The sequence below is a fragment of the Lissotriton helveticus genome, chromosome 11, assembly GCF_964261635.1.
Source record: "Lissotriton helveticus chromosome 11, aLisHel1.1, whole genome shotgun sequence".
In the NCBI taxonomy this organism is placed as follows: Eukaryota; Metazoa; Chordata; class Amphibia; order Caudata; family Salamandridae; genus Lissotriton; species Lissotriton helveticus.
The window spans coordinates 308,869,812-308,888,071 of NC_136072.1; the positions used below are offsets into that span (position 1 = coordinate 308,869,812).

At 42.3% G+C, this 18,260-nt stretch overlaps 1 protein-coding gene across 2 annotated transcripts in view; it reads left to right on the forward strand.

Moving 5' to 3' along the window:
* Window positions 1–18,260, forward strand: part of YEATS2 (YEATS domain containing 2) — a 1,326,518-nt gene that overhangs the window by 513,975 nt on the left and 794,283 nt on the right. For both annotated transcript variants that reach the window (XM_078665556.1, XM_078665557.1), the window contains exon 16: window positions 3,168–3,329. In XM_078665556.1, the coding sequence (XP_078521682.1) occupies window positions 3,168–3,329 (162 nt within the window). The remainder of the gene's footprint in view (window positions 1–3,167; window positions 3,330–18,260) is intronic.

The following is an 18,260-nucleotide window of genomic DNA, read 5'->3' on the forward strand; positions in this document are numbered from 1 at the left end:
AATGGAGTTTCAGGCATGAGTAGGCTGGCTCCAAGTATAAGCAGGCTGGCTTTTACAAAACCCGGCATGGATTGGGAATGGATGTCTGTCCCCAATAAGGTGTCCAAATGGCTGGAAGTCAGGAAATGTATGCAGGGGAGGGTCTGGAAGCTTATTAGAAGACTGGAAAGTCCCACTATGTGGCCCCCTGGTGATGGGCACGAGAGCACACTGAGCAAATCGTGACACAATGTAGCCAGAATTCACAATATTCAAGCTCTCATACTACACTGTCAGTCCAACCAAACTTTACCAGCCAAACTGTTCATGCAACTGCTGGGAATGATGGTATCTTGCATCGCAATTGTACCCCATGCAATACTTCACATGCATCCACTACAAGAGTGCTTGGCACATAAGTGGAATCAGTCACAGGGTGGATTAACCAATCTAGTGTTGAAAGCCGACCGTACCCATCGCTCTATGCAGTGGTGGAACCTACAAAACTTGTCAAAAGGACAGCATTTCATCGACCCTATTCCACAGCAGACACATCTCTAACAAGTTGGGGTGCTCATCTCCAAGACTACACAATACAAGGGCTGTGAAGCGACAAACGCTAAAGTCTCCACATCAACTATCTAGTGCTTCTAGCAGTTTTTCTAGCACTCAAAGCTTTTTAAACTCACCTCATAGGCAAAACTGTCCTAATTCGAACAGACAACATGACTGCAATGTATTATGTGCAAAAGCAGGGAGGGAAACACTCTCTCCATCTGTCAAGACTCGCTCAAGCCATTTGGAATTGGGCAATCCATCATAACATTTATCTTCTGGCAGAACACCTCCCAGGAGTAAACGATCAAACTGCGGACCTTCTCAGCAGAAGGAGCAAATTCACGAGTGTGAACTTCATCCTCAAGTTCTCCTTCCCTACTTTCAACAATGGGGATTCCCGCAAATAGACTTTTTCACCAGAGCAGAAAACGCAAAATGCTCAAGCTTCGACTCCAAGTTCTCACACTGGCTCCCAAATGGCAATGCCCTATGGATGAACTGATCAGGGATATTTGCCTATGGTTTTCTGCCTCTCCCACTCATTCCATGTCTGGTTTGACAGCGCAGGCAAACATCCCTCACACTCATTCTAGTATCTCCCATATAGGCCCTTCAACCATGGTACACCACCCTATTGGAGCTGTTGTTAGTTCAACATCAAAAACTGCACCTCACCTCCACTCTCCTCACACAGAACCATGGCAAAATCAGACCTCCAAATCCCAAAGAACTGAACTTAGCTATCTGTATCCTGAAATCTTAGTCTGGTTATGTAAATTTACCGCCAGACTGTATGAATATTCTAAACGAAGCAAGAAGACCTACCATCAGAGCGTGCTATGCAGCAAAGTGGAAACGATTTGTTGTATACTGCAATACCAACACAATCATTACTTTAGATGCTTCTATACAAAATTGTATTTGTTACCTGTTCCAGCAAACTGAACTAGCTTATACGTCTATTAATTTGCACCTTGCAGCAGTAGCTGTATATTTACAGAACAGACACCATCTGTCACCATTCAGAGATCCAGTAATCAAAGCTTTCATGGAGGGGTTGAAAAGAGTTATACCACCAAGAATTCCTCCTGCTCCAGTTTGGAATCTCAACATTGTTCTCAAAAGACTCATGGGTCCACCTTTTGAACTATTGCACAAGTGCCCCTTGCAATTCGTTTAATGAAAGGTTGCTTTCCTCATTGCGATCACATCACTGAGGATAGTTGGTGATCTACAGGCATTAACCTTAGAAGAACCATTCTTTCAGCTATACAAAGACAGGGTAGTTCTACGCACCAGCCCCAAATTCCTCCCTAAAGTGATTTCTGCTTTTCTTCTGCTTTTCATATGAACCAATTGGTTGAGTTAGCAGTCTTTTTTCCTCAACTTGATTGTGTGGCAGAACGTGCTCATCACAAGCTAGATGTTAAAAGAGCCTTATTGTACTACATAGATGGAACAAAAGACTTTTGCAAATCTTAACAAGTGTTTGTTGCATTTGTTCCATCTGACACAGGCAATCCCATCTCTAAATCTGGCATTGCAAAATGGATTGTTAAATGCAATCAAACATGCTACGCTAAAGCTAAAATAACTTTCTCCAACCCCCTAGAGGCCATTTCACTCGCAAAATAGGGTGTTCTGTGGCCTTTTTTGATAACATTCCTCTAGCTGACATATGTAAGGCAGCTACATGGTCTACAACACACACATTTTTCAAACCCTATTGTGCAGATGTGTTAGCACGTCAACAAGCTAATGTGGGTCAAGCAGTACTTAAAACACTATTTTAAAGAACTGCAACATCTAAAGGTTAGCCACCATTTTGGGAGCATACTGCTTTATAGTCTATGCAAAGCATGTGTATCTACAGCACACATGCCTCGAACGGATAATGTAACTTACCGAGTAAGCATCTGTTCTTGGAATGTAGAACTGTAGATTCACATGCGCCCACCGACCTCTCCGGGTACCTATAGTTGTTGCATTTCTTCATTATACATGTATACGCATGAACATCTCTATACTACACTTACTTACTCCATTTGTATCCTTTTGCGGGAAAACAATCTAACAGTGGAGTCGAAGACCATTCATACTATTACAGAAAGGAGGAGTCACCTTACCTCGTGACTGGGAAAGACTTTTTAGAAGAAAAACAACTGGACCCAACACTAGATGGCAGGAGTATGCAAAGCATGTGAATCTACAGCTCTACATGCCAAGAACAGATGCTTACTGGGTAAGTAACATTATCTTTATCTTGATAGGTGGGCGAGTGTAAGAATATTGATTTTCAGTGCTTACCAAAAATCAATACAAATGCAGAAAAAGTCTTGAGAGGCCATTTGAGAAAGCTTAAGAGTGGAAGGAAATATTTCTATGAGTTTGACTTTAACATTGTTTGGTTATTTTAGCACTGTTTGGCCTTCATAGATACCATATGACCTATTTTGTTTCTCCTTACTCTTAACATCTCGCATTTTTGTCTTTTTTTTTTGTGCAATCTAGGATTTCACTTTTTCGCTTTAATGCTTTCAACAGAGGCCATCCTTGGGCTTTTGCTTTTTGTGATTAAAAACAATGTATTTCCAATCATATAACATACTTTTTCTCTGTTTTCTTTTTAGTGATGGCGACATTGCAGCTACCTGCCACAAATCTCTCTAACCTGGCAAATCTACCTCCTGGTACCAAACTCTACCTCACAACCAATAGCAAGAATCCTTCAGGGAAAGGGAAACTGCTACTGATACCACAGGGAGCCCTACTGCGAGCCACAAACAATGCCAGTGAGTAGCCAGCAAAAATGGTGGCAATGTAAGATCTTCTGGGTCTGTTCTCGTTAGCAGTGTATATCAATCACCCTAAGAGGGCCATTTTCTGCTTTGTAGTGGAAATTAAGGACCAGTATGTGAGGAGATTGTATGTAGGTATCATATCAACCTATCAATAGTAATAAAAAATGTCCTAGCTCATGTGAAGGAAAGTTTCAATTCTATTAAGAACACAACGTTGAGGGTTATGCTGTTCTTTCTTCACTTTATTCAAGTAGCAGCCATAAGATAACATCAACACTGCAAGAAAAACGACTTTTCCCATGAACACTAAGGAAAGTAGAGTAAAATCAACAACCAGGTCAACCAATCACAATGACATATAGTGTAATTTAGTCCTTTCTCCATGTTCTCACTCTCTTTCATTGTGTGATGATCCGCATCTCATCCTGGTCTCTTAATCCTGTTTGGACGTGTCGCTATCTGTGAAGTCAGAACATGTATAAATAGAAGAACTAACTCATTTACCATTTCAGCAATAACTCAGGAAATCGTGATAACGACGACACAGTATATAAGTATAGTTATAAGCCCAAGTAAATGATCAGCAGGAGATTACAATGAAATAAGCAAAAAGACTATTATTCACGTGTAATAAAACCATAGTTCACCAAACCAAATATATAATCATTCATTGGGAGTTACTGATCTCCAATCATCAGGCTGGAATAATCCTCCACTCTGTGTCCTTAATAGAATTTCAACTTTCCTTAATGTGAGCTAGGAATTATTTTATTCTATGTCACAGCAGGAGACAGTCTTGTGGATCTCTGAGTGAGTCCTGAACCTATTATGGTTCACGTTGATATCTACGTCGTGGTATATGTAAGCACTCTCTATTTGCAACCTCAGACTGCTGCGGACTCCTCTGTCTTTCTGCACTGCCTCGCTGCATCTTCCATGCTCTTAGGGCGCCCGCTCTCCAAGAGGGCTGCCCTTTATCCTCAGAGCAATCCTGTACAAGCCTCAAACTTGTACCAATCTCACACTCTTCTGTTCCTGTTGCCAAAACCTACCTAAAATGCTCACTACTCAACTGCAGATCAGCAGTGAAACATGCTGCTGACATTGCGGAACTTATACTCAACTTTGAACTTGATCTCCTAATGTTCACTGAAACCTGGTTAAATGAATTCTCATCTACTATTCTAGGCATCCTAGTTCCACCCAGCTATGATATCATCCGTGAAGACCGTGCATACCGTCATGGGGGCAGTCTAGTCTGTATATATTGGACCAACTTATCACTTAAGCAGACACATTCTTCACCAATCTCTTCCCGCAAATATCTAAGGATCAACATTTCCACTAAAGACAAACCTACTTGCATTCTACACACGATCTACCATCCCCTGGGTAATAATCATATTTTCCTCAAATAAATCATGGAGCTAATCTCTAGCAACAGTGCCCCACACATTAACCAGATTTTTCTAGGTGATTTCAACATTCATTGTAATGACACAAATGATACCCTAGTGCTTTTTTTCAAGGCCTTTCTCTGTGACTTCAACCTTACTCAAGTCTGCAACAGCTCTACTCATATTAAAGGGGCTATCTTTGACTTAATCATAGCCAAGCAGAATACCAACCTAATGGACTTTATCTCACCCTACGACCGGACCAACCTCCACTGCATCACCTTTTCCATCGCCGAAAAAGCTACCAACCTCAAAGGTCAACCTGTGAAAACAAAACATTAGGTCAGAGACAGTTGGAACCTCAATCCGCCCTTACCTACAATCTCTTGTCCCATCCCACTGACATGGTTGGCGTTCAGTACCTCACTAAGCACTATTTTAGCTCTATAGCCAAAATCCTGGACTCCATTTCCCCCCAAACAACTAAAGAGTCCCAATAAGAAGGTCCAACCCTTGGTTCAACTGTAGCCTAAACTAGGATTTTCCACGCCCTTAGAATTGCGGAAAAGGCTTGGAGACTGACCCCTCTCTGACAAACCTTAAGCTTTTCCAGAATAAACTGAGTGCTTACAATAGGTGCATTAGAAGTGCAAAATCATCTTATTTCCATCAGCAGCTGGTCATGGCCATCAACTGTTCCAAAACTTTCTTTGAACTGGCCAAAAATCAAATGAATGAGAAACGCAATTCCACTACGCCAGACATCACAACACTACCAAATAGAAAAACTCTTGCCTCTTTCTTTTTTGAGGAAACTAAGTCAATTGACACAGATCTACTGTGAACCCCTTACCTATTGAAATCCCTCCACAGTGCAACTCTGCTAAAAACAATGCCACTTGGTCCATATTTCAGATTTTGATGAATCTGACATTTTAGAGCTACTGTCTTCCATAAAATATTCCAACCTCTTCAATAACTATCTCCCCTCCAAATTCCTCATGAGACTACACACCTCCTGCTACCCTTATGGATCAGAATTATCAGCACCTCTCATATGCAAGGCTCAGTTCCTGGCTGTCTAAAAGGCAGTCAAATCACCCTTATCTTAAAAAAAGCCTAACCCCAGCCTCTTTGATCCCAACAACTACCTCCTCAAATCTAGCATCCCAACCTTAGCAAAGCGCTTGGAAACATTTGTCCATCAGCAACTCGGCAATCACATTGCTCAATACCAACTCCTCGACCATGACCAATCTGGTTTCAGATCAGGTTGCCAGTGGAGAAAAGGGTGTCTTTCAAGGCACTGTTCCTTATGCACAAGGCGCTTTATAATACAGGCCCGTCCTATTTCCAAGAGCGATTCTCCTGGTACGTGGACAAATATAAGAATCCCTTTTCCTTGGTTAGTAAGGAGAAAGTCTCAACACATTTTAAATGAGTACTATATTAGTATCCATAAGGTATAGCATAAAGTCTCACAGTAGATGAACAAATTTACATATTATATAATATCTAAATTTAAACACATTCACAACAGGGTGCACTAAAATGCAATAAGGGCAGGAAAGCAGAAAAGTAGATTTCTCTCTGTTATTTTATTTATCAAGTTTCTCTTTATCATTTGAAACACATTCATAAAAACATCATTATATTTATTAAAAAGCATAATACATCATAAAACAATTCCAACATTTAAGAAGAACATTTCCTGCCCTTATTGCATTTTAGGGCACCCTGTTGTGAATGTGTTTAAATTTAGATATTGTATAATATGTAAATTTGCTGAGACTTTCTCCTTACTAACCAAGGAAAAGGGATTGTTGTATTTGTCCATTATCAACCCATCCCCTTTTCCCAAAAAGGGTTCCTCCCTATATAATTTTTTAATCTCCTGGTAGGTGCCCATCAGGAGCCTTAGATCCAGCTCTGCATTTATGGTTACGGTCCCTAGAATCAAATGAGCCAACTGGGGTGGCAGAACGCTAGCCTATCAGGGAGGAAAGCTATGGAACTCTCTCCCCCTGGCTCTCCGTGCACAGTCGGCGCTGCAGGTGTTTAGGAAGCAGCTGAAGACCTGGCTGTTTCCACATTAAATCAATGAGAACACCTGGTCTTTCCTCTAAACTTATGACTTCCTCGTTTTATCCAGACCGAATCTGCTCAGCGCTAAGACACCTTCGGGTAATGGACGCTTTATAAAATCTTCTAATTCTCATTCATTCATTCAAGGCAGGGTTTGGCACTAGGTTCTGTACAGGTCCTGGGTTGTTGCGGTGTCATCTCTTCTTTGTCATTATCAGTTCCCAGGAAGTGGAATCTGCCGACAAGCTGTCGGGGGAGGGGGCCCTAAATGGTCAATTTAGGAGGTAGTAGCCATTGGGGTACTACCTAGGATGACTACACCCTTAAATGACCACTTTCCGCGAGGAGTGGGCATAATACAGCCCAAGAAGTCCCTATTTCACCAAAAATAAGATGGTGAAATACTTCTCTGGTTGTTCACTTCCAACAGCCCACCTTAGAGGTGGAACACGCCTCCTGAATAATTTCCCGCCTGCTCTGGTGCCAAATGGGACCCAGGGCGTGGGGTGGCGTACCCCAGGTATAGGGGAAAACTGGATTTGCATGTCAAAGGCAGCAGAGGCTTTGAAGCGTCTGGCCTTGATATACAAACGTGCTAGCCATCCTGCTGGACTAGGTGAGAACATCCTCTGCCAAACAGGCATTGTTTATGGCCTCTGAGAGCGTTGGCTCACCCTTTCAGGGGGCCAGAAACCAGTCTGTGGTGGTAGGCTGGGAGATACCAGTCAGCCAACACACTAAGAGACTGGTAGGATCACAGGGGGCACCTTTAAGGTGTGCACTGGGTTCATGTCATAATAAATCTGATACTGGCATCAGTACTTTCAGTGAAGCCTTTATGTAGCTGGGTAACAACCACTGCCAAGAACATGTGCTCAAAATGGCTTCCTGAACATTTGCAATGACTAGCAATGGAACTAGGCATCAAATGTGCACATCTCCTCATGCAGATGTGCCCTCAGATGTAATATAGTGTAAATGTTTTCAAAATGGTTTGCACCGGTTCATGCATCCTGTAATGCAGTCTGCCTGCAGTTTGAGTGTGGGTCCCAATGTACATACTGTGGCCCTTAGGGACCTTCTTTAGTACCCATGCTCTGGGTACCATTTACCACAGGCTTACAAGGGTGCTAAAGTCCTTGCCAGTTAGGTTACAACTAACATTTGGGTAGTTTTTAGGGAATAAGCACTAGGACTTGGGCCTGGTTAGCAGGAACCCAGTATATTTCCTACACTTCTATGCTTTGATGCTTCTAACTACACAAAGTATATGATTGTCATCAAAAGAAGGACAACAGCTTACCCTAATATCTGTCTTTGTACTTTTGGAAATGTGAAAAGTGACCCCTTCAGGAGTAACAACAAAAGGAATAACCAATAAACACCAGACCCGATCAGAGACCCGAATACCAGACCTGATGGCTGCGGTGCAGCGAAGAAATAGTGAGAGTTTTACTTTCGACCCGGCTACAGCCTGTTGAGGTCGTTAGACCCCCTGGACCCCATCAAGCGACACTGTCCCGATCCGGTATCCTATGTACCTCTGCTGGGTGAGGCAGCATTAGCAGCCCGCCAGGCTACCATGGATAGGATCGCTTGAGGGGAACATGTATTCGGATTACGAGTTCCAGGACAGGCGGCAAGCAGTTGGCTGGAACGCATCTTTTCTTCTTCCTGCGCTCTCTTTCTTTAGTCTGTTCTGAAGAGGCCTTAATTAATTGGCCGAAAAGCATCAACACTCTCCTTTGAAGAAGTCTTTATGAATTTAAAGTGTATGTATTCAACACCGAGTACGCATCATTAAGAAATTGAAGAAAACAACTAAACTTACAATATGTGTACAACTACTGTCGTGTAGTTCCTATAAACCAATATAGGATCTGCGCGGGTTTAGACAACATACACTGTAGGATTGGTGCCTAGACTTATTCTAGACACCCCCACCTGGTATGTTAGCCTGTATATCAGCTAGCTCACAGTGCCAATAGAAACCCCTCTTACCAAAGAGAGAATAGTTCTTAGCAACCATCGAACATGACAACTCTGTCCTATCAGGGATCTTGGAAACAGTGCTATACTTTTCGCTCAGTCCCTCGTACCCACTTTGTTTCAAAGCGATTCGCAGAATAACCAGTGGGGACATTTTCCAATAAGTATTTATTGAGCCAGTGTCATTCTAGTGTAAAAAAGGTGTGCTGAAACCACCATTACACAGAAACAGATATAAATGATTAGAAGCACTAACAGAGCAAAAGGATGGTAGATTTTGGCCATGATGCTAAAACAGTGAGTACAGGCAAGTATATAAAACACATGACAGTAAAATGCGTACTCCTATGCAGCAACCCTAACTAGATGTACCTAAGTTTACCTAGCATGTTTGTAGGTTTAAAGCCAAGAATCCCTCTAGGATAAAGTCAACCCCATTATCTGAAGTGAGAGACTGTGGGACCCCGTCTGGATCTCAAGATGGACACCCTGCGAGGGATGTCAGACCACTGTGAGCTGGAGTGTCTGCATGCAGGAACCTTAGCGTCTCGCGTCAGTGTGTCAGCATGGAATTCCTTTTCTCCTCTGACTACATCAGTAAGATATGGTGTTTATACACCCAGAGTGGTACCCTCAGAGGTTCCACCTTGCTGTGTCATGTTGGACTTAGGATGACAGAAGGAATGACCCTTATACATAGTTATTATGCAGGAGATGGTAGTCTTGCTGAGTTTCCAAGAATCCTCATGCATAGTGGATGAGGATAGTTTTCAGGAAAAACCCTATGTCCTGTAAGCAGTGCCGTAACTAGGTAAAAGGTCAGTCCTAAGAACTTCTATGTAGTGTAATTGTAGGAGAGAATATAGGTGAAACACTATAAGAGACTATCTTAGATTGCGATTGTGCGTAAAACTTACAGTACATCTTCTAGTGTATATTTAAGGAAAGAAAAGGACTTGAGGAATGAGTTTGCAGTTTATGCATTTTCCCCACATCTCAGTTTGTTGTTGTAAATTGTCCTGGATATAGCCCATGGGATGCAGGGTAACTAGGGCTAACCTGATAACCCTTTGTTGTGGAAAGAGTGAGAGAGACCACGAAGAAAGGACTATATTACACCATTTTAGTATATTTTTTGACCTGATTGTTGCTTTTTCTCTACTTTCCCAAGTGTTCATGGGAAAAGTCGTTTTTCTTGATGTGTTGATGTTACCTTGCGGATACTACTTGAATAAAGCAAAGAAAGAACAGTAATCCTTGCCTCTGGTCCTGACATAGAATTTGTAAATCATCAATGTAAATTACATTAGGCTGATTGTAAAATATTTAACCCTGTCCTAAAAAAGAAATGTGAAAATAAATGGTTCCATACTCATTGCTTTTGACTTGGAAAACATCTAAAGGGAATCTGATTGTTATCTTTTAACGAATTATAGAAGCTACATGGTGCGATCATGGTTTGCAAGGCTACTTACCCTTTTCAGGCTTTATTTCACAACTGACTTTGAAATCTGAAGAAAACTTTTAACTACACTCAAACGCATTCAGAAATTAGATGAAAATTAGATGATGCCTTCTTAAATTTTTCCTTAATACATTTTTAAAAAAATATAAAGTAGGGACTTAATCAACTTGTTGTCCTGTCACAACGAACCTCATGAGTCTCATTCGGCATGTTCACCACCATGCTCTTTGAGAACTACCTTTCATGTTGTCGAAAATAATTCTAGAAATAAAAACACGTTTTGCGTGATTTGTCTTCTAAACTCCCATTCCATTGAGTGTTGTGAGATTTGATCGTACATGATGTGTAAGAGGTTGAAAGACAGTGAGCTCCTGTCAGCGAAGTAGAATTCCTGGCAAGGTTATTCCTTTGCTGCCATTTTCGAGTATGCTCCTCATCAAACTCCCTTGTTGAGATATTTACTGTTGACCACAGTTAGACAGTCATGGCCTTCATTGTAGAAGCACTGCAATGAGTTAGTGTACATTCTTTCAGAAGTTGCTGTAATCACAGCACTCCTGCTGTAGGATGTCCATGCTGGAAGAAAAGAATAACTCTGCCCCACAGAATAGAGTCCGGCTACAGGACAAATGCAGACGCTGGATTGTCCACAAGAGGAAGCAGTACATCTTCCACATGGAGCATCTGAATCGCAGTTTCTTGGGCTCTTCTGCAATATGAACATTTATGGTTCAAATCGCTCTATTGAAATTTGCATGCTAGGTGTAGCAACACCGGAGTATCGCAGCGCTCATCATGAGATAGATATATTGATCATCGGCATTACGTAATAACATATCCGTCCCTTCCCCACAAAGACCCCCCTCCCTCACCCATCTCCCTCCGTACTTAATAGACGGCAAAACAAATGTCAGAGCAAAGTAAACTATGGCTCTTGATCCCTAGGTGGTATCTTTCATTGTGCCTGAGGGAGTGAGTTCAGTCAAGCTGAATATGTGTATGTATTTAGGACAGGTGAGCTCCTGAAATTCCTTTGAGAGGTATGGGCCCCAGAGTTCTCCAAACGATGTGTTCTGAGTCGTAAAGGAAGGTGTGATCTTTTCTTTTCCTAGTATGTCCCATAAGCGGTGAAGCCAGCCCAGATGTGTAGGTGTGCGGCTTGTTCCCCAATGTTGCAGTTTGTTTGATATCATGCCTAAAAAGGCAATACAAAAAATGTATGTACACACATATAACAGAAAAATACAAATCTTTTTAAAAGCTAATGCTTTTACAAAAAATATTTTTTGTTACTAATATACTTTACCCGCCCTAATACTATCATTTAAAATCCACAAATATTTGTTTGACATGCTACCCTATACTATCTAAAAAAAAAACCATTAAAATCTTCCCAACTTCCTGTCCATAATAAAACAACAAACCTTAAAACCCTTACAGCAGATCTATCAAATTTCCATACAGGGTTAACATTATCTTTGGGCAAAATATAAACCACTTGGATGCACACTGGAGCAATAATATCATGGATGCAAGTATTGTTATCTCTTGGGCAATTAAGCAAAATAAACATTGGATAAACGATTCACCAAGTACAAAGAGCAATTTCTTATTTAAATGATAATTAAATGGTAATAAAAGGAGAATTATAATTCAGCAATCGTCTCTAGACAATACACCCTAAGTTAAAACAGACATTAAAATAATCTATCCTAAAAATAACCACTTATAAATGTGCAAACAAAAGATTTTTCCTTTGTGCAAATTAAGACAGCAAAGTTTATGTACTGTTATGCCTAATACTATTAAGAGAAATTACCTTTCCACACAATATCCTTTCTTATATTGGGGATATAACTAAAACATAGAGACCTTCGTATGCCCCTTCCATATGCCTAATGCAACAAGCCTTGCTTCTTAATTAATTGATCGTAGACAACAAACAAGAATTTCCCTACTGCATAACGCCTGGGTATATTGTCTTATGCTAAAATTAATTTCAAAAGACCCTTAGCATGTAGAATCTGAGTCAGTCTGAAGTAGGTAGCAACAACATTCTTCTACTAGCTGCAAAGACTGGAGAAAATTATAAGTAAATGCAAAAAGGTTAGTGGTCCCCTTAAATAGAAGGGACTCTTAGCTTTATCCAACCCAACTTGCTGAGCCAGCTTCTATCAAGCAAAACCTGGTACTTGCCCCAATCTAACCTTCAATGCCCACCTCCTTATATGGGTACTCTGTATATCCCATAGGTAAAGTTGAATATGCCAAAGACTATCTTTCTTACACAAGTCTTCTAATTTCCACCCCCAGAGCCCCCCTTTGCGAAATGTTTTACAGTTTGCATCTGCTGTGTAACAGATAACCTTTGGAGTTCCTCTCCTACTGCAACATCTGGTGATTCCTTAATATCCATTAAGTTTCACACCCACCTGTCGGCGTACTTCTCCTGCAGGCTGGATTTTATAATTTACTCTAGGAAGACCAAGCCAGTATTTAAGGAGCCGTTGCTTGTACTTAAATAAATTATAGTTAGACTCCATTCAAACTTCAGAGCCCTGTTAAAGTATCTTTATTTAGGCCCAACTATTTGTTCCAAACATTCATTTCAGTGGTTTGCATTCTTCTTACGTATCTCACGGGCAACACCTCACTACCATACAACAGCAAGCTAACAATTTTAGTATTATATGTCTCTCTAATCACTTCGGCGTATTTGTGACCCAATACAACATCCATCCTAATGAATGCACCCGCAGTGACCTTAACCCTCTACTCCCCTCCTGTTTATTTATATGTGACTTAACATTAAGATTATATATGAAAAGAAGGTCAAGATAGCTATATTCTTTAGCCTCTTCTACTGTGACACCATTTAGCCACCACTTAGGCCTTCTCTTCTGCACCCTGTCTTTCGTAAAACCTTTACCTTTGTCTTAGCCATATTTATTATCCAAAAATTGGACCTGCTATACTCAGCGAATGCAACCAGTTGTCTCTGCAGGCTGGCTGACTTCAGTGGCAACAAAACTGTATAATCTGCATTAAAATTACCAGGATGGCCTCATTACAGATTTTTGGCAGAAATTATTGAACCACACTCAATCCTTCCACAGCATCCACTATGTATATGAAAAACAAAAGCGGGGCCAGCATACCTCCTGTCTCAGTCCATCAGGGGTAACAATTCCACTCTGGTACATGAGCCTTTAACTAGTTGGATAATCAGTTTTAGCAAGCCTGATGGACACTCCAATTTCCTCATCTTCTCCCAAAGTAGGGGCCTATTTATTATGTCAAACGCTGTTGACAGATCAATGTATGACACGTACAAGGTTTGCTTTTTCTTAAGAGCGTATTTTTCAGCCAAAAGATTTAATATAAGGCAACCATCCGATGTTGAATAGCTTTTGCGAATCCTACTTTGGACTCTAGTGAGATTTTTAGCTTCACTTACCCAATCCTCTAGTAACCCTAAGAGGTATTTTGTGTATATCATACTGGAGATACCAAGTAGCGTGATCATACAGTAATTTGAGGGAAGGTCCTGTTTCCCTTTTATAAAGAGCGGGACACTTACACTGCCTTTTCAGGTTCCTGGAATACCCTGGCAGCTTATTATAGCTCCAAATTCCCCAATGTATAAGAATTTTCTGAACAGCAGCTCATAGGGCTAATTCTATCCGCCTCCCTCATCTGGATTTTAATGAGATAGTGACGGGATTGGGGAGCCCAAGAATCGTATAAGTGGGGAATCTGAGGAGCTGCGTGTCTAGGTGTAAATCTATATCATCGAGTATTTGGATCTAATACTCCAATATTTTCGGACAGTCCTATAATAGGTGCAGTCGTGTGCCATGAGAACCACACCCCTTCCAACAGTCTGGGCTTTGTTCTGGGTTGCCTTTATGTAAGCGCATTGATGTAAGATACCAGTAGGTGGCTACTTTGGTCGCTGTTTCAATGCTAGCGGTGTTTTGTGCTGTATGTTGGGTTCTACAGTCAATCTCTCCCCATTCCTTTGCCGTCAGTTGCCTGCCTAGATTCTTCTCCCAAATGTTCTGGTCAGCATTTGGTAGGAGCATAGAAGGCTAATGCAAAATGGAATATAATTTGGGTTTAATCCTCTTATCAGATGTTTTGGTTACCAGCCATTCTCATACGGCGTGAGGTGTCTCTGCACTCCAGAGCAGTTTGCGGGATGCAGGAGCCAATGACGTAGTTGCATATAGCGCTGTCTTCCTGACTCTGGGAGTGTGTAGTCCGAACGTATCTGAGCTCATGTGATCATACCTTCCTTGTCAAACATGTGTCCCCCTAAGGGACTTCTCATCTGTGGCCATGTGATAAATCTTCCAGGGCTCATGCCTGGGGAGAAGTCAGGGTTATTGAACAGTGGCGTAAGTAGGGAGGGGAATGATGTGAGGCCTCGTCTACCTCAGACCCGGTCCCAGACCTCCCAAGTCGTCCTAGTGATGGGGTACAATATAGACTTTTGGGTTGGTGTGTTCTCTTGAAAAAGTGCATCTTCCATAAGTGTGATCCTGCTATCACCCTGTCTTGAAACATCTAGAGTCTCCCCGACTCATCCCAATTTCACTCCACAAAATAGCGCATTTTGGTAGGTTGAGACTTCCTGCATCTGGGTTTAGATAGTTCAGGTCTTTTTTTAATCGTGGTCTATTGCCTAGCCAGACAAAGTAGTTCCTTGTGTTCTGCAGTGCTTGTTATCAGCCCTGTAGGGAGTGTCATAGGGAGGGTCTGCAAGAGGTACATGACTTTAGGCAAAGTAGTCCTTTTAAGGCAGGCAACTCGCCCGAGCCATGATAGCTGGTGGTGTTTCCTGTGGGATTCCTGAGCTGCTGGAGTAGAGTACTGTAATTTAGGGTAGAGGTAGTCTGAATTGACGAGGGCCAATTGATTCCCAAGTACGTAATGACTGTTGTTGTCCATTGTATCAGGTATTGTGTTTCAAGTTGTGGCATCAGTGTCTGGGACATCGAAAAGTTGAGGGCCTGAGATTTATTAATAATAACCCAAAATCTTGAAGCTCGACCGAAGGCTGTCAATTCAGTTCAAAAGGCTGAGAAAGCTTGCCGGGGTTATCTAAGGATATCAAGTTGTCATCGGCGTACAAGGTGTTGGTATGCTGTTCTCCACCAAATATAACCCCGTTGATATTGGGGTTGTTTCAGACTCGCTGGGCCAGGGACTTCATATAGAGAGCAGCAACAGAGGCGACAGTAGGCACCCCTGTCACCTGCCTCTGCCGTTGGTGAATGGTGCTGAAATTTTGCCTTTGACCCTGACAGTCGCACTAGGTTGACTGTAGCATCTTAGTACCCATGCTCTGAATCTCTCTCCAAATCTGAAGTGGGTTAAGGTCGGTTTGAGATATGGCCAGTGTACCCGATTGAAGGCCTTCTCGGCATCAATTGTCAGCAACACATTCTCCCCAGACAACTTCTTAGCTCTATCAATGATGTCCAGGATGCGTTTAGTATTAACGCTGCATTGTCTTTGGGGAATAAATCGAGCTTGATCTGTATCGATAATGTGCGACATGTGAGGTCTCAGTCTGGTGGCAAGTATGTTAGTAAAGAGTTTTATATCCACTTCCAAAAGAGATATTGGGCAATATGAACTACACTGCTTTTTTTCTTTTCCAGGCTTAGGGATAGCCACTATGGATGCGATCAACATCAATGAAGGGACGGATCCTGGTCCGGCAAATGAATTAAATAGTCTGGTTAGAATCAGAGCCAGGACAGGCAAAAGGTTGGTTGGGAACCCATCTGGTCCCAGGGATTTCGAGACTTTCTGGTGAGAAATAGCTGAGTTGACTTCTTCTGGACGTATGAGGCGATCCAGAGAGGTCACTTGTTCTGGGAAGAGTCATGTTAGTGTTTGCCTCCTGTAGGTATGTAGCATGATGTACCGGGTCCAGGGTTTGTCCAGTGTAGAGTTCTGTGTAAAAGTCTCTATATGTGGAAGCTATAGATTTGTCATCTGTTGTTTCGCTGCCGTCTAGTGATCGCTAAGAATTGACCCTGGTTGCCTGTTTTTGGACATGGAGTTTGTTAGCTAGGAGGTTCCCACACTCGTCCCCCTCCCCTCCCATGTAAAAAGGAGTCGGAGCGCTGCATGTTCAGCCCTATCTAGATCTATACTTGCTAACTGCAAGCTTGTGGCAGTTAACTGGCGCCAAACCCTTGGTGCCTCAGTGTGCTGATAGATTTGCTCCAACTCCTTTACCTGGCAGGAGAGAGGTTTTCTCTTCTTCTTACGGATCTTGTTGTCTGCAGCTGAAATAGCTATCAGCTCACCCCGAATGACTGTTTTCAAAGCCTCCCACTGTGTGGTAATAGAGATATATGGAGTGTTGTTCAATTCTAGGTAGGTGCATATGGCTTGATTGATCTGTTTCATCCCCACTGGGCGATGTAAGAGGAAATATCGTAGCCACCAAGTTTGTGTGGGACGCTCCATCGGGAAGAGTGCCATAGTGAGGTATACTGCTGCATGGTCTGAGAGGGCGGAGGGCTCTCTATTGAAAGCGGTTGTCAATGTGTATGTATCTTTTGTCCCATGGAAGTAATGAAGCTGGGCGTATGTTTTATGAGCTTGTGAGAAAAATTAGTATTCTAGCTCGTGGGGATGAAGTTCCCTCCATATATCGTGCAGCTCCACTATCCGCAACCACATTCCTGTGTGCCGTTCTATTAGTGTCATTATTGAATACTAGGTTAAGATCGCCTACTAGGAGTAGCTGTCATTCTGGTGAGGACATTAGCTCTGTCACAGCATTAGGCAGGAATGGTTCTTGGCCCTCATGTGGGGTGTATATGGCACCTACTACAAAGGATCGATCCCCAATTGTTATATTGTATGCAAGGAGACTTTCTTTTAATTCTGCTACTTTAGACCCTATTCTACCTCTGAAGGAGTAAACTACTAGTATGGCCAACCCTGCTTACTTAGTAGATACAGAGTAAAAAAATTGATGGGGGAAACACCCGGGAACAGAGTCAATGCCAGTCGCTCGACAAGAGGTGCATCTCTCGGAGCAAGTAGATGTCTGCCTTTATATCATCTAGATATGATAGTATTGCTCTGCACTTTACTAAGTTGTTAATGCCCTTCACATTTGACATGAGACCAGATGGATGTATAGGTCATATAGGTATTCGGTGTATCCGAAATGTATTAGTGTGCAATGGCCCAACTGTGTAAAACCCACAACCCTCTCCATTTCCACCCAGTCCTTGTGAAAGCATGACTTCCAAGATATGCCAGTATCAAGAGTGAGTACTTTCCCCAAATGAAAAGAACAGCAGCAACTAATAACACAAATAACAAACATCAAGTCCAATACTGAAAGATAAACTTACAGGTCCTTTGTAGCAATGCGAGAATGGGTCCGTTTTGTGGCCTCAGGTTTTCCCCAACCCTCACACCATCACACTGCTGCTGTTCCCACTATTTCAGAGCATTGTTGTATGTCCAGCAATGTCACAGGGCCTCTGTTTTGGCCAGCTCCCCGGGCACTGGCAGCTTTACTGTCGACTGGTTGAACAAGCCTGGGAGCTCCTGTGTGAGTTTTGGGTGGCGCAGACGTCTATGCCCAGGATCAGATCGGTTGCCTCTAAAGATCTCAGCTGGTACAGTTTGCCATCTAGGCGGCAGATAAGCCAGAAAGGGTGGCTCCAGTAATAGGAGACCCCTATGCTCCGTAGATGAGAGGTAGCAGGCAAAAGTTGCATAGTTTCTGCAGCATGGTCGCTGCTAGATCCTGAAAGAGTGCTGGTGTATGTTTCTTGAAGTGAACTGGAGGTTTCTCGCAGGCTTTGTGTAAAATGGTCTCTTTTAACTGAAAGCAGACGAGGTCGTCGACTGGAGGAGCAGATTCTGATCTCAGTAGACCTACCCTGTGCACATTTGTCATTTTTAAAGTTAAAGTCTGATGAGGCCTCTAGGACAAAAAGA